Source organism: Ranitomeya imitator, chromosome 6 (genome assembly GCF_032444005.1).
Source record: "Ranitomeya imitator isolate aRanImi1 chromosome 6, aRanImi1.pri, whole genome shotgun sequence".
In the NCBI taxonomy this organism is placed as follows: domain Eukaryota; kingdom Metazoa; phylum Chordata; class Amphibia; order Anura; family Dendrobatidae; genus Ranitomeya; species Ranitomeya imitator.
Genome location: NC_091287.1, coordinates 450,938,596 through 450,951,979, shown reverse-complemented (window position 1 = coordinate 450,951,979; position 13,384 = coordinate 450,938,596). Strand labels below are relative to the sequence as shown.

General features: G+C 41.8%; 1 protein-coding gene across 1 annotated transcript; it reads right to left on the bottom strand.

Annotated features, from left to right (window-relative positions):
• Positions 1–752: 752 nt before the first annotated feature.
• Positions 753–1,346, bottom strand: LOC138643422 (mucin-7-like). Its single transcript, XM_069732334.1, has one exon. It carries the CDS (start codon positions 1,344–1,346, stop codon positions 753–755), a length of 594 nt encoding a protein of 197 aa, XP_069588435.1.
• Positions 1,347–13,384: the final 12,038 nt, after the last annotated feature.

Below are 13,384 nucleotides of genomic sequence, written 5' to 3'. Positions count from 1 at the left end.
CTTTATTTCTCCCGGCAACCTTGGGTCTTAAATTAGAGTTGTTGGCTGGCATGTGATCCATCACCGCTCAGTACATAGGCTCTCAGTATGGATGCCGTCTAGCTTTAGAACACTATTAACCTGCAGATTAACAGAAGCCTGCAGGCTAATAGCTTTTTTTGTACCTTTAAGTATATGCTAAAAATTACTGGAAAAATGATTTTTCAGGTCAGTATGATTACAGCCATACCAAACAATTTGTTGGTCCTGTTCAAGGTCTTGAAGCTATGATTATTTGACAGATTGTTCTATAACGACAATGTTATTTACTATGTAGTATATAGATAAGATACCAATCTCCTGTGAAGACCATCCATTGGCTGGTCTTCATAAGAGCAAACATATGGCAGTAATGGAGGCATGCAGCTGACATGGGAACCCATCAGAACCCTTCAACCAAATTGCACCTCACACCTTGCACCTCATTGATTGACAACAGCATTTAAGAGGTTAAACAGAAGCAATCAGAGCAAGATCTGGATGCTGCTGCTAAATGAAAATGTTGGTTCCACACATTTGCACCCAACATGTGTCATACGAGCTGTGGATGTTGGGAAGGGGTTAGAGGCTATACCGTATTTTGCTAACTATAAGACGCACTTTTCCCCCCTCAAATTCGGGGGGGAAATGAGGGTGCGTCTTATAGATGGAATGTACCTGTAAATGGGGTTCGCTGGAGCTGGAATGCAGGAGCTGTGAGCCATGGAGGTCTGTCATTGCTGCCAAAGCCGCCGGCGGTGGAGCGGCCCTGCTGGAGCCGCCAGCTGTGGAGTCATGGAGGTCTGTCTGTCGCGGAGCTGCCCTGCTGGAGCGGTGGTGTGGGAGCCGCCGGCAGAGCCGCCATCTGTCCGCTGTGCAGGGGCCACTGCGGGAGCCGCCGGCGGTGGAGCGGCGGTGTGGGAGCCGCCGGCAGAGTCACTATCTGTCGGCGGTGCAGGGGGCACTGCGGGAGCCGCCGGCGGTGGAGCGGTGGTGTGGGAGCCGCCGGCAGAGTCACTATCTGTCGGCGGTGCAGGGGGCACTGCGGGAGCCGCCGGCGGTGGAGCGGCGGTGTGGGAGCCGCCGGCAGAGTCACTATCTGTCGGCGGTGCAGGGGCCACTGCGGGAGCCACCGGCGGTGGAGCGGCGGTGTGGGAGCCGCCGGCAGAGTCACTATCTGTCGGCGGTGTAGGGGGCACTGCGGGAGCCGTCGGCGGTGGAGCTGCAGTGTGGGAGCCGCCGGTGGAGTGGAGGTGGTCTGTCGGCAGAGCAGCTGCTGTGTCTTGGCGCAGCCGCTGTACTTCGGAACTTCTGTATACTGCGGCCATGCTAAACAGGAAGTAGGAGGTCTCACATCCGGTCACGTGCTGCAGTGTACTGGCCTACTGCGGCTCGTGATCTGGATGGGAGAACGTCTACCGTACTTCCCCTTCTAGCGTGGCCACGGTAATTTAGAGCAAAAGTTCAAAAAAAAAGTTACAGTAAAACACTCACTACTGTTGCAAACTCTAACTCCCAGCATGTTACAGGAGCTGCATGTTGGGAGGTACGGCTAGGGTCACATTGCGTTAGGGCAGTCCGTTTAGCGCATAGCGCTACGGACTGTGCTAACGCAATGTCCCAAAAGCATCGCGTTAGCCGATCCCGCTAGCGCAGATCCCTGATCTGCGCTAGCGAGGAATGGACCACGAATGCTGCAAGCAGCGTTCGAGGTCCGTCACTCAAATGACGGCACATCGCTAGCACACGCCCAATGTGGGCGTGCGCTAGTGATGCGTTCACCATTACAAACAATGGCGGCGTTAACGGACTACGTTACACCTCGTTATGCTGCGGTGTAACGTAGTCCGTTTAACGGAGTCACATAACACAATGGGTCCTGTTTCCATGTGGCATAATACATATGAATTTGCTGCGGATTGGATGCTGCGTACATCCGTAGAGTCCAATCCGCAGCGTCCAGATGTTACAGCATAGTGGAGAGGATTTTATGAAATCCCGGCTCCACTATGCGTGTATCCACATGTGTATCCGGACATGGGGCGCTTCTTTATAGACTGCAGCATGTCTATCTTGCGGAGACGCTCCATCTCCACAAGATATCGTAAATATCAGTCAATTACGATGTGGTGCTTCCGCATGTGCTCAATGAACACATTCGGAATCACCGCGCATACAACAGGAGTGGTGCTTTGGGCGGAGCAGGGCATCTGCTGCATCCAAAGCGCTGAGTTTCCTGAATGAACGTGGAAACATAGCCATAGTCTCCAAAGCACTTGACATATGGTAGAATAAATGGCACCTATGACATACGGTATTAAAGGTGATATGTTTTCTAAATACATGATGTCCAATGCATAGGCAGCGTGCATTAGTGTAGCAACAAGGTGTATGACTTTAGCTACTTTTTCCTCTGAAATGCCAGAGCATTTCAGAGGAAAAATAGTGGCTAAAGTCATACAGCCCACTGTTACGCTAATACCGTACATGCTGGCTCTGCATTAAACAGCCCGTACTTTAAAAGCCACCTAAAGACTAGTCTGACAGGTCCCAAGCCGCTTCTCCCCATCCGCTCCCAATGAGTGACAATTTTCTTCCTGCGTGCGCATACAGGAAGAGACCTCTCAGTGATTGGCAGCAGGAGGGGAAAAGCCAAAGGTCCGGTACAGCGTGTTTTTCTCTGAAACGCCGTAGCATTTCAGAGTGAAGCATACCATACCTGGCTTATGGTAGATCATACAGCCAGTGTCTGATACCGTACATGCTGTCCGTGGATTACGGTAGCATGTATCAGCTGTCAGGTTCCCTTTATACCGTAGTGTTTACGGTACTTCCGAATTGGGAGATGAGCTGCATTCACATGTGGACAGATGCATGATTGGCAACTACAGTGTCATGCAGGTGCCTTGGTTGGTTCACTTTGATGGTAGGATGTCAGCACTATTCACTTCCCAATCCAGAAGCAAACGGTGCCAGAAAATAACCTTTCAACCCATCAAAAAATACAATATGTCTGTACACACGCTTCTTTTTCATCACACCAGATAAAAAAGTGATTGAAAACCATAACTACGGTACCATACCACAAATTGATACCAATAAAAACTCCAGCTTGTTAAAAAAAACTCACACATACGGTGAACAGAAAGATTACCACAAAGATACCGGTAGTGGTCAATTCCGGTATCAGTTTTACCGTATCTTTTATTAAGCATTGCCTATGGTACCGTATATTGGACTATCCTATTCCACAGCATTTTACATACATTATCATCACTGTCCCCATTGGGGCTCACAATATCTCTATCTGTATGTGTTGGAAGTGTGGGAGGAAAGCTGAGAATGCGGAGGAAACCCACACAAACCTGGGGACAACATACAAACTCCTTGCACATGTTCTCCTTGGTGGGGTGTTGTTCTGTACAAGAGTGTAGCACTACCTGTGGCCCTCCAGCAACAGATCCCCCACCATAACAGTGGCAGCAGCAGGACAAAGTACCGTACTGATACCATAATTTTTTATTTTCTTGCAGAAAGATACGTTACCTTACTCTTCTGGAAAGATGTCCAAGCAGAGAAGGATTTCATATAAAATCCCTTTTAAACTGGAGGTAGTGAAGTACGCCAAAGAACATGGGAACAGGGCAGCGGAGAGACACTTCGGGCCACCTCCAACTGAAAAAATGATACGGGAATGGAGGAAACAGGAGGATCAGCTACAAAAAAATGGACAAAGATAAAAAATGTTTTCGTGGGCATGCTGCAAAGTGGCCACATTTAGAAGTGGATGTGAAAGAGTGGATCATACATCACAGGAACAATGGATATTCTGTATCGACAAAAATTATCATTTTTGAAGCTAAACGTCTGGCTGCAGAGAAAGGCATTCAGGACTTCACAGGAACACCATCATGGTGCTATTGATTTATGAAGCGATGTGGCCTTGCTATGCGCACAAAAACTAGGATAGCACAAAAAATGCCTAAAGAATACGAAACCAAGATTGAGTCTTTTCACAAATTTGTACTGGAAGCGAGAAAGAAAAATGGATATGAAATGACTCAGATTGGGAACATGGATGAAGTCCCGTTGACCTTCGATGTTCCGTCAAACAAAACGGTTGATGTGAAAGGTGTCAAAACTATAGCCGTGAAGACGTCAGGGCATGAGAAAACCCATTATACCGTTGTGTTGTCCTGCTGTGCAGATGGCACCAAATTGCCTCCACTGCTGATTTTCAAGAGAAAAACCATGCCAAAAGAGACAATCCCAAAAGGAGTCATTGTTCATGTTCACGACAAGGGATGGATGGATGGATGAAAATGGCATGAAGATATGGATAGAAAAAGTGTGGTCCAAACGTCCTGGGGGGCTTCTGAAAAAAACTGCTCTATTAGTGCTGGACCAGTTTAGGGCGCATATCACTGAAGCCACAAAAAGGAGATTTAAAGAAGAGAAAACCCATATTGCCGTAATTCCTGGGGGGCTTACCAGTCAGTTGCAACCTTTGGACGTTTCCATCAACAAGCCATTTAAAGTTTTCATGAGAGAAGAGTGGAATAAGTGGATGGCTGCTGGAAACCATGATCTGACACCAACTGGACAAATGAAGAGGCCTACAATTACCCAAGTTTGTGAATGGGTGAAAACCTCATGGCAGTCCGTTAAGGATGAAACCGTTGTGAAGTCCTTCAAAAAATGTGGCATCAGCAATGCCTTAGATGGCTCTGAAGATGACATCCTCTATAAACAGAGTGAAGACAGTGATACTAGTGATTCTGAGGAACTGAGCTTCATAAATATGGACAGTGGTGATGAGGAGGAGTTCTTGGGGTTCCCTGATGACTGAAGAGTTTCTCTACTTAAATCAGTAATGGTTGTTAATGTTGCTGCTAAGTTCTGCTTACATTTCCATTGGTGAAATATTATGTTATTTATGTTATTAAATATTTTACCCCGTTATTTGCTGCAAAACATTTTTTTTCCTATTTTCAACCTCTAAAACTTAGGTGCGTCTTATGGTCCGGTGCGTCTTATAGTCCGAAAAATACGGTAAATTCCATAGCACTGATGGTGATGAACTATCTCAAGGATAGGCCATTAAGAACTGAACCAATTAAGTAGAACTCAAGACAGATAAATTAATTTATGATACTTCACGTATAAATTCAGATATAAACTAAATACAGTCCTGCAGGCAACAAAGCTTGCCAGTGATCATAGTTTAATGGGTGAGGCCTGTCTGAGAGCACATATGCTGTACAATACATTTGACCCACATTTGACATTTTTGCATATTTTCATAGTAGATAAAGACACAATCTGAAATTAGCTGCCAACTACAACAAATATTTGCTGAAATATCACCAAGAACAATTTGACTTCATGTCAGGCATTAAGCCTAAAACACCCAGATTTTATCTTAAAATGTATCCCAGAATTCCAGACAAGATCATTATGGTGGAAGTGCTATAAATTATAATTTTTACTCCTTTTTCCAGGAAATAAGTTTTTGGATTAACCAAAGAGAATATTTACAGCAAGGTTATTTGAGAGCACTTGCTCATAAATGTCTCCAGTATGATCAAGTCAACTCTTGCGGACATTTAAATGTTTAATTATGTCATTGAGTAAATACCATTATTTCCTTTACATGTATTCCAACAATGCATTAAGAAGATTTAATAAAATAGACTGTGCTTTAATTTTTTTTTTGTTATGATTGATAAAGGAGGAACCAAAGTACTGTTTACATGCACATGCCATTTCACAGACCCTTCCCAGCTACGGATGGAGTCCTTAGGTCTACCGTCCTGTGCAAAAATTTTAGGCAGGTGTAGAAAAAACTGGCTCAAAGTAAGAATGGCTTCAAGACTAGAAGTGTTATTTTATTTTATTTTTTTTATTAACAATTAACAAAATGCAAAGTGAATGAACAAAACAGAGATCTAAATCCAAACAATATTCGGTGTGTGATCACCATTTGGTTCAAAGCAAAATTCTTCTAGGTACACTTACACTAAATCAGGAATTTTGTAGGTTTATAAAAATATATCTAAAAAAACCTTGGCACTCCAAGCAATGATGAAAACAAATTGTGTCATTTACTTATATTCCATAATGCAATCCACTGAATATATTTGACTTTTCGGCTAATAAGGCCTTCATCAAATCTATAGATGAAAGATAATAAAAATATCAGAAATCGATTGTTTTGTAGAAAAGACTATGAATATGGATGTATGAATACCATATGTTGCCTCAGTACAGCGAATGGATAATGCATAGAAAAATATTTCACATCAATTTCCAATGATTCAAAAACTATCATAAGAGGATGGAGGATGTAGAGCTATATTGTGCATAGCGTGAACTTTAGACATAATTGATTGGGGCACTATTCAAAATTATATTCCGTACATAATACACAGGCAATATGTCAAATACAAGCTGAGGGCCCAAGGTAGGTGTGACTGATCCTTGTAGTTAGAGCATAGTGGGAGGTGATGGGTGTGGGAAGCCATTGAGGCTGATGTCAGTATATAATCAACCTGGTCGGAAATTAGATCCTAAAAGAGACATTAGAAAAGTATATATAAGTAATGGGCACACCACATAAAACAGATCACTCACCGGACTGCAGGAGAAGAGACAATACAGACAATAAGCAATAAGTAAGTTATTGCAGCGCTTAGGAGAAAGCCACATATGTGCTGTTGGATAACACAAGTAGATAAAGTGTTGGGCAACCTTAACTGGTTACGTAGTGCACGGAGCTAATCAAATGGCCATATCTGGCCAAGGACTAATCTACTAATGGAGATGACATGTGTATGACTAAATGATAATACAGGACCACGCTTCCATACACTGTATGACGACTTTAATTATATTGCTTTTGGTGTCTGGTAGAATCCAATTTACTGACATTGATCATACAGCTCACCCAACTCCTGCATTATATTCACCTTACAGCGGCTTCACCAGTTATGAGAGTTGTTCCATTGGTTTTCCGGTGGCAAAAATGAACTGTTGAGTTTACAAAATGCATGTTTCATAGCACCTGCTGGCCCTCTGGAAATGTGAAGAGAGAGCTGCCTAATGAGATGGCGGTGGACATGGTGGTGGTGGCAGGCAAAGCCCAAAATTCAAATGGGCATATTTGAAATGCCATTATAAAGGGATGGGGAATATGTATTCCACTATATTGATAACCTTTTGGCATGAGGAAGGGACCTCCCAAATGTAGGAGTGAGAGCCCTCACAAATGTAAAAGGAAAAACTAAAGCCAAAATGCTCCATGTGAACATACTGTAAGCTAAAAGTGGGCTATAGTTATTTTTTTAACATTATATACATGCAATTATGAAGGAAAAATGTTTCTTAGTATTTTTCCCTTTAAAAATATGTGGATTGATAGGTCTTTTTATAAATCCGTAAAACCGGCACAATAATCTGACATCTTTATTCCTAAATACCATATGTGAGTCAGAATGACATGCAGGCATCTTCTCCATGCTGTTCCTATTTAGTTTTAGCTCTTTCCTATGAATTTCAGCTTTTTCCGATGCCCCCAGACCTGTTTGTTGGGTCCAGCAGAAAAATTTATATGAGTACACAGATATTTTGAAATGATTCATGACGATTTTCCCGAATCCGAATATTTCACTATTCGGTCACCAGTCACCACTAATTATTAGTGATAGGTTGTATTCCGCCCAGTCACAGACAGAGGACAGGAAGAGTTAATGGTTGGGACTAGCCAATAGTGAAAAGGGCTAAAGTGAAGAGACAGTGGGAGTTTCCTCTCAGGAAGGCGGACAGGAACAAGCCAGCAACTAGAGCAAACCTTTGGTCTGTAAACTCAGCAGGGCCATGGGTGGATGTGGACCCCATACCTACCCTGAAGACAACCGCCGTATGCTTATGTGTAATGTGAACAGTGTTATGTGTTTTATGCATTTAACGTGTATATGTATAATCCCTAGGTACAATGTAGCTCAGATCTGCGTGGCGCTGGATCGCCTAGAGCCCCTTCGTTTTCCCATTTATTGCATTGCTCCACAGTTTCTCGTTAGAAGGTGATTTTTCCTTCCACATGTTGTAACCAGCTTAACCAGATAAATTGGAAATTGTTCTGAAGAAGGTCCAGTGGGACCGAAAACGTTTAACTGTTGAAACTGTATCTGGGGCGTGCAATAAAGTCAATTAACTTCACCTTACAACCGATTAGAGTGCCAAGTTTATTGTATACATTGATTGACGGGTTGGAGACCCTACTTGAGCACCATATCTCACCATCCAGCAGAGTGCCGTGTTTTGTACATTATTTAATCCCTAGGTACAGTAATATGTTATGGTAATGTGGAGAATAGGGCCACAGATGCCAAAACCCCATGATAGTGTATGAAGATAAGTGTTTATAGATAAAAGGAAGCTAGGATTATTAGCAATATATGGTAGCAGATAGAAAATAGATAAGGAATAGTTAATGTTAGGTACAGACCCACAGATGTAAGGGGAATAGGGTTAATTAAAGTAGAGGGACTTCCTGGTTATGTGTAGTTAGGAGTAGTGGAATGTTTAAGCTCTTCGAGGAGTTCAAGTGCAGTGGGCTACTTCAGCATATATGGGCCTATCACTTGGGGAAGTGGATTGCCATACAACTCCTCCATGCGGATCTATTGGTTAAGCCGTGACCTAAAGATTGGCGCCGAAGCCATTCAGCATATCACACCTGCAGGGAAAAATGGATATGGACCCTCAAAGCTGTAGGATGATGGAATCCATGAGCACTCCCTTCAGTGGAGAGGGATCCCTAGAGGTAATGGAGAGAGCAGGAAAATTAATGCTATATTGGTAACCAGCACTAGGGCTGAAGTTATGTCCAGTACCTGAGGGAAAGACTGTAAACTGTTGTAACCTATCCTACATGCTCCACTGTAATGACTAGGAACTGTTCAGTAAAAGTTTGACTGTTGTCCCCTAGATTGTGTGCAGCAGTTCCTGAAGATGGAAGACTGGATTCAGCAGAGGCCTATGACCCACAAGTGAGTGTGATGCACACCACACTTAACAGCACTCCGGCACTGGGACACAATTTTCCTGTAGGATGCAAGAGTGTGCAGAAGAAGCAGTTCGTTCATGACTACCTCGCTCTGGCACCTTACACTTAGTGGTGTTGTCGTTGGAGACTCAGGAAGCTTCTGAAGTGTTGTACTGAGTGGTGATGATGCTAGAGAGAGAGGATAACAAAAAGAGAGCAAAGTGAGAACAGGAAGGAACTAAGGAACTAAACGTGTATGGAAATGTTGTATGTTCTAAGAGAAACATCCACAAAGATTGTTTACGTGCTATGTACTGGATATACTCCTCCCTATGTTATTATTTAGCAAAAGACAGGTTATTTTTGAGTGGAGGCCTGCCTCTCTGAACTTTACAACATCTAGTCAGCTAAAGTCACCGACATCTTGCGGCTTGCAAGGGTATAGCACCCAAAAAGTTAAAGTCCATGCATCCAACCAGGACCCCCATTTTCATGTAGTGTGCCAGGGTGCTAAGGACGAGTACCTCACCCATTGTTACGGCCACATTACACAAGCACATGTAATGTCACAACTTCATGATGTCACAACATGCACCATGATCTTGCGCACTCATGCACAGAGCTAATAATCTGAGCCTAGGGTGAAGAGGCCCAGGTATTCAGAACTTAGTGCCAATTATAAGAAAATAAGCAGAGGACAATATGGGGAGAGAGCAGAGAAGGGCAGCAGGAAAGGTGAGTGGTAAGGTGAGTAAAAGCATCTTTTTTACCTTCTGATGGCTGTTTACATTTCAGCAAAATTGCAAGCAACCACCTTGCTGAATCATTGCAGAAGTGAATTATAAAACTCTGCATTTTAGCAAATCCAGCTAAAAAATAAAAGCCCATGGCAGGTTTTCCTAAATCTGCCTTGGACAAATAGCTTGCCCAAGACTAACCTTTACGTTTATTTTGCTTTGCAATCACAGCTATGCCTGTGTCTGCAATGTACTCCCACGGGCTCAGTACGCTTCTGTGCGCATCCTAGGGGACACATAGTGACCTTCGCATATTACACCGGTCACTACCTCACTCTCCCCTTCTTCCAAGATCTATAACCTTTTTATTATTCTGGCCACATAGACGTATGAGAGTTTATACTTTTGAATGACATAATATGTGTTATCATGTGATGTTCTGGAAAGTGTGAGAAAAATGCCAAGTGCGTCAAAATTGCGAAACAAATAGCAGTTCCACAATTGTTTTTTTCATTTGCCATGTTCACTATAAGGTAAAACTGACCTGGCAATATGATTCTCCAGGTCATTATGATTATGTACATACGAAACATGCATAGTTTTTTTTTTATTTCAGTGGTGAAAAAAAATGTGGACATTTGTAAAAAAAAAAATTTTAAAAATTTCCTATGTTGACATTTTCTGAGATAAAATTTTGAGGTAAATACAATGTTTTGAATGCCTCTTATTGCGTCCTATTGTAGTGTTGCTGTGGCCGAAAAAATGTAATTCTGTAATTTCCATCTTTTCTCATTACACTGTTTACACTGATCTATAGCGATACCATGTATTTAAAATAAAAAATATTTATTCATTTTTATTGGGATTGATGGTGGCATTTAACTGGTTAACAACCACAGGTGGAACTCCACTCTACCCCTGGCTGTTAAAGGGACTCTGTCACCTGAATTTGGCGGGACTGGTTTTGGGTCATATGGGCGGAGTTTTCAGGTGTTTGATTCACCCTTTCCTTACCCGCTGGCTGCATGCTGGCTGCAATATTGGATTGAAGTTCATTCTCTGTCCTCCATAGTACACGCCTGCGCAAAGCAAGATTGCCTTGTGCAGGCATGTACTACGGAGGACAGAGAGTGAACTTCAATCCAATATTGCAGCCAGCATGCAGCCAGCGGGTAAGGAAAGGGTGAATCAAACACCCGAAAACTCCGCCCATATGACCCAAAACCAGTCCCGCCAAATTCAGGTGACAGAGTCCCTTTAAGAGGCAGATGATGGTTGAATAACACAGCCAACATCTGCAGGGAAAAATGCAGGCTCGGTGTCAGAGTCAGGGAGCCAGCCTATCACGTAAACTGTACTTCATATGTTGATAAAGGAGTTAATGTCACAGAATCCAGCAAAAATGAAATTATTTTGTTTATCACTGGATTGTGTATGTATCATCAAAATATTTCTATTAGAAGTGTGATCCCTCAACATTGAGAGCAATACTGCGACACACATAGTATACAGTATATTGATAGTCTTGGTGTCATCATTAGGTTCTGTACACATAAAAGAGGTCGTATATTGAGTAATATGAAATTAGATATATTACTGTATGTTGTCAAAGAAAAAAAAATAGAAATCATGTTCACAGTTATTCTATCAGTGAAGGGAACATGTTACTTCTTTCCAAGAAACAACTGGATCTGGTGACAGATTTACTGTAAGTAGTTGATGAGAGCTATAAATAAGGATTATTTTTATTGCACCGATTCCACATAGGACCATGGGTGGAATACTGACTTTATGACACTAGGGAACAACATATTTCCTAGTTTCCTATTAAAATATTTTTTTTTATTGAACACACTTAATTCTATACTACCATCTAGAATTTGCTTAAAAGACCTTAATGAGAAGCTGAACAGTGTTCTTTTGGTGCTCACAATTCGGAGACGTGCACAGCTGACATTCATATTCTCCTGTGGCAATTGAGGGGGCCATAATTAGACCCTTTTGTGCAAACAAATATAGGAAACCCATGTCGCCGTTACTAACAGCATGTTTTCACTATCAGCCAAATTGAAGGCTGTGAAAGATCCCTCGTGAACTTCAAAATAAGATTGACACGAACTCTAACAAAAAACAAAAATCCCAAAGCTGCAGAAGAACTGAACTTTGATCTGACCACTTTCCTATTCACATTGGTAGCACATGGCATGGCCACTTGGTTCAGGAGGCCAGGATGAAGCCCATTATTACAGGGTCTTACTGTCCTCCTTCTATTGTTATTTAAGCTAAGTGGCAGGTGCTAGGATGAATCCTAAAAAGGGTCTGTAGAGGCAGGAAATTTCTCACGCAAACTGAAAATATATTAGCGAAATGAGTATCGGTAAAACCTATTTCCAAATACAACCATAGAAATAAGATAGATAGATGATAGATAAATAGATAGATAGATATGATATAATATACAGTAGATAGATAGATAGATAGATAGATAGATAGATAGATAGATAGATAGATAGATAGATAGATAGAGGATAGATAGATAGATAGATAGATAGATAGATAGATAGATAAATAGATAGATAGATAGATAGATAGATAGATAGATAGATGATAGATAGATAGATAGATAGATAGATAGATAGATAGATAGATAGATAGAGGATAGATAGATAGATAGATAGATAGATAGATAGATAGATTGATAGATAGAGGATAGATAGATAGATAGATAGAGATAGATAGATAGAGATAGATAGATAGATAGATAGATAGATAGATAGATAGATAGATAGATAGATAGAGATAGATAGATATAGATAGATAGATAGATAGATAGATAGATAGATAGATAGATAGATAGATAGATAGATAGTAGCACTAGTAGTAAATTTCCAGGTGCCTGCTTTTAGAGGATTACCAATAACCCCATAATAACTAACCAAAAAGGAGAGCAGCACTCCAATAGTAGAAGGAAATCTATCAGTAGGCCTTTGCTATTGAATATGAGAGCAGCATAATATAGGTAAACAGAGCCTGATTCCAGGGATGTATCAATTATTAGGCTGTATGCTGTAGTTTCAATACAATCAGTGTTTTATCAACAGGATATTATCACTGCCTGACTAGGTCTCACTTGCAGGCCAGTCCAGCTAATCTGTGTAGCTCCACCCCCACCACTGATTGGCAGCTTGCTGACAATGTATAGTGTACACAGGAAGTTGCCAATCTGTGATGTGGGTGAGGTTATACACAGCTCAGCATTCTGACAAATGCTTCATCTACAAAAGAGAAAACAGGAGTTCTATCAAAACTGCACCAAGCAGCCCAGTAAGGGACACATCAGGCTCTTGACCCCTGCATCATGCTACTCTTAGACTACATAGCAAAAACTTGATGACAGATTCCCTTTAGTGTGCAAAAAAAGACAGACTCTCTATTAGATCAAAAAGTGCAATGCAACGTTTCAGTTTATACACATTTAAATTATTTTACTAAATTAATTTGTAAGTCTGTAGCATTCTGTTAAGGGTTTGTACGGTTGTTTGCAATGTCTTTGAAAAATAGGAAAAAAGTTTTAAAAATACAA

Coding starts and splice junctions, on each gene's coding strand:
- LOC138643422 (XM_069732334.1), bottom strand. CDS start 1,346: ATGGCCGCAGTATACAGAAGTTCCGAAGTACAGCGGCTGCGCCAAGAC.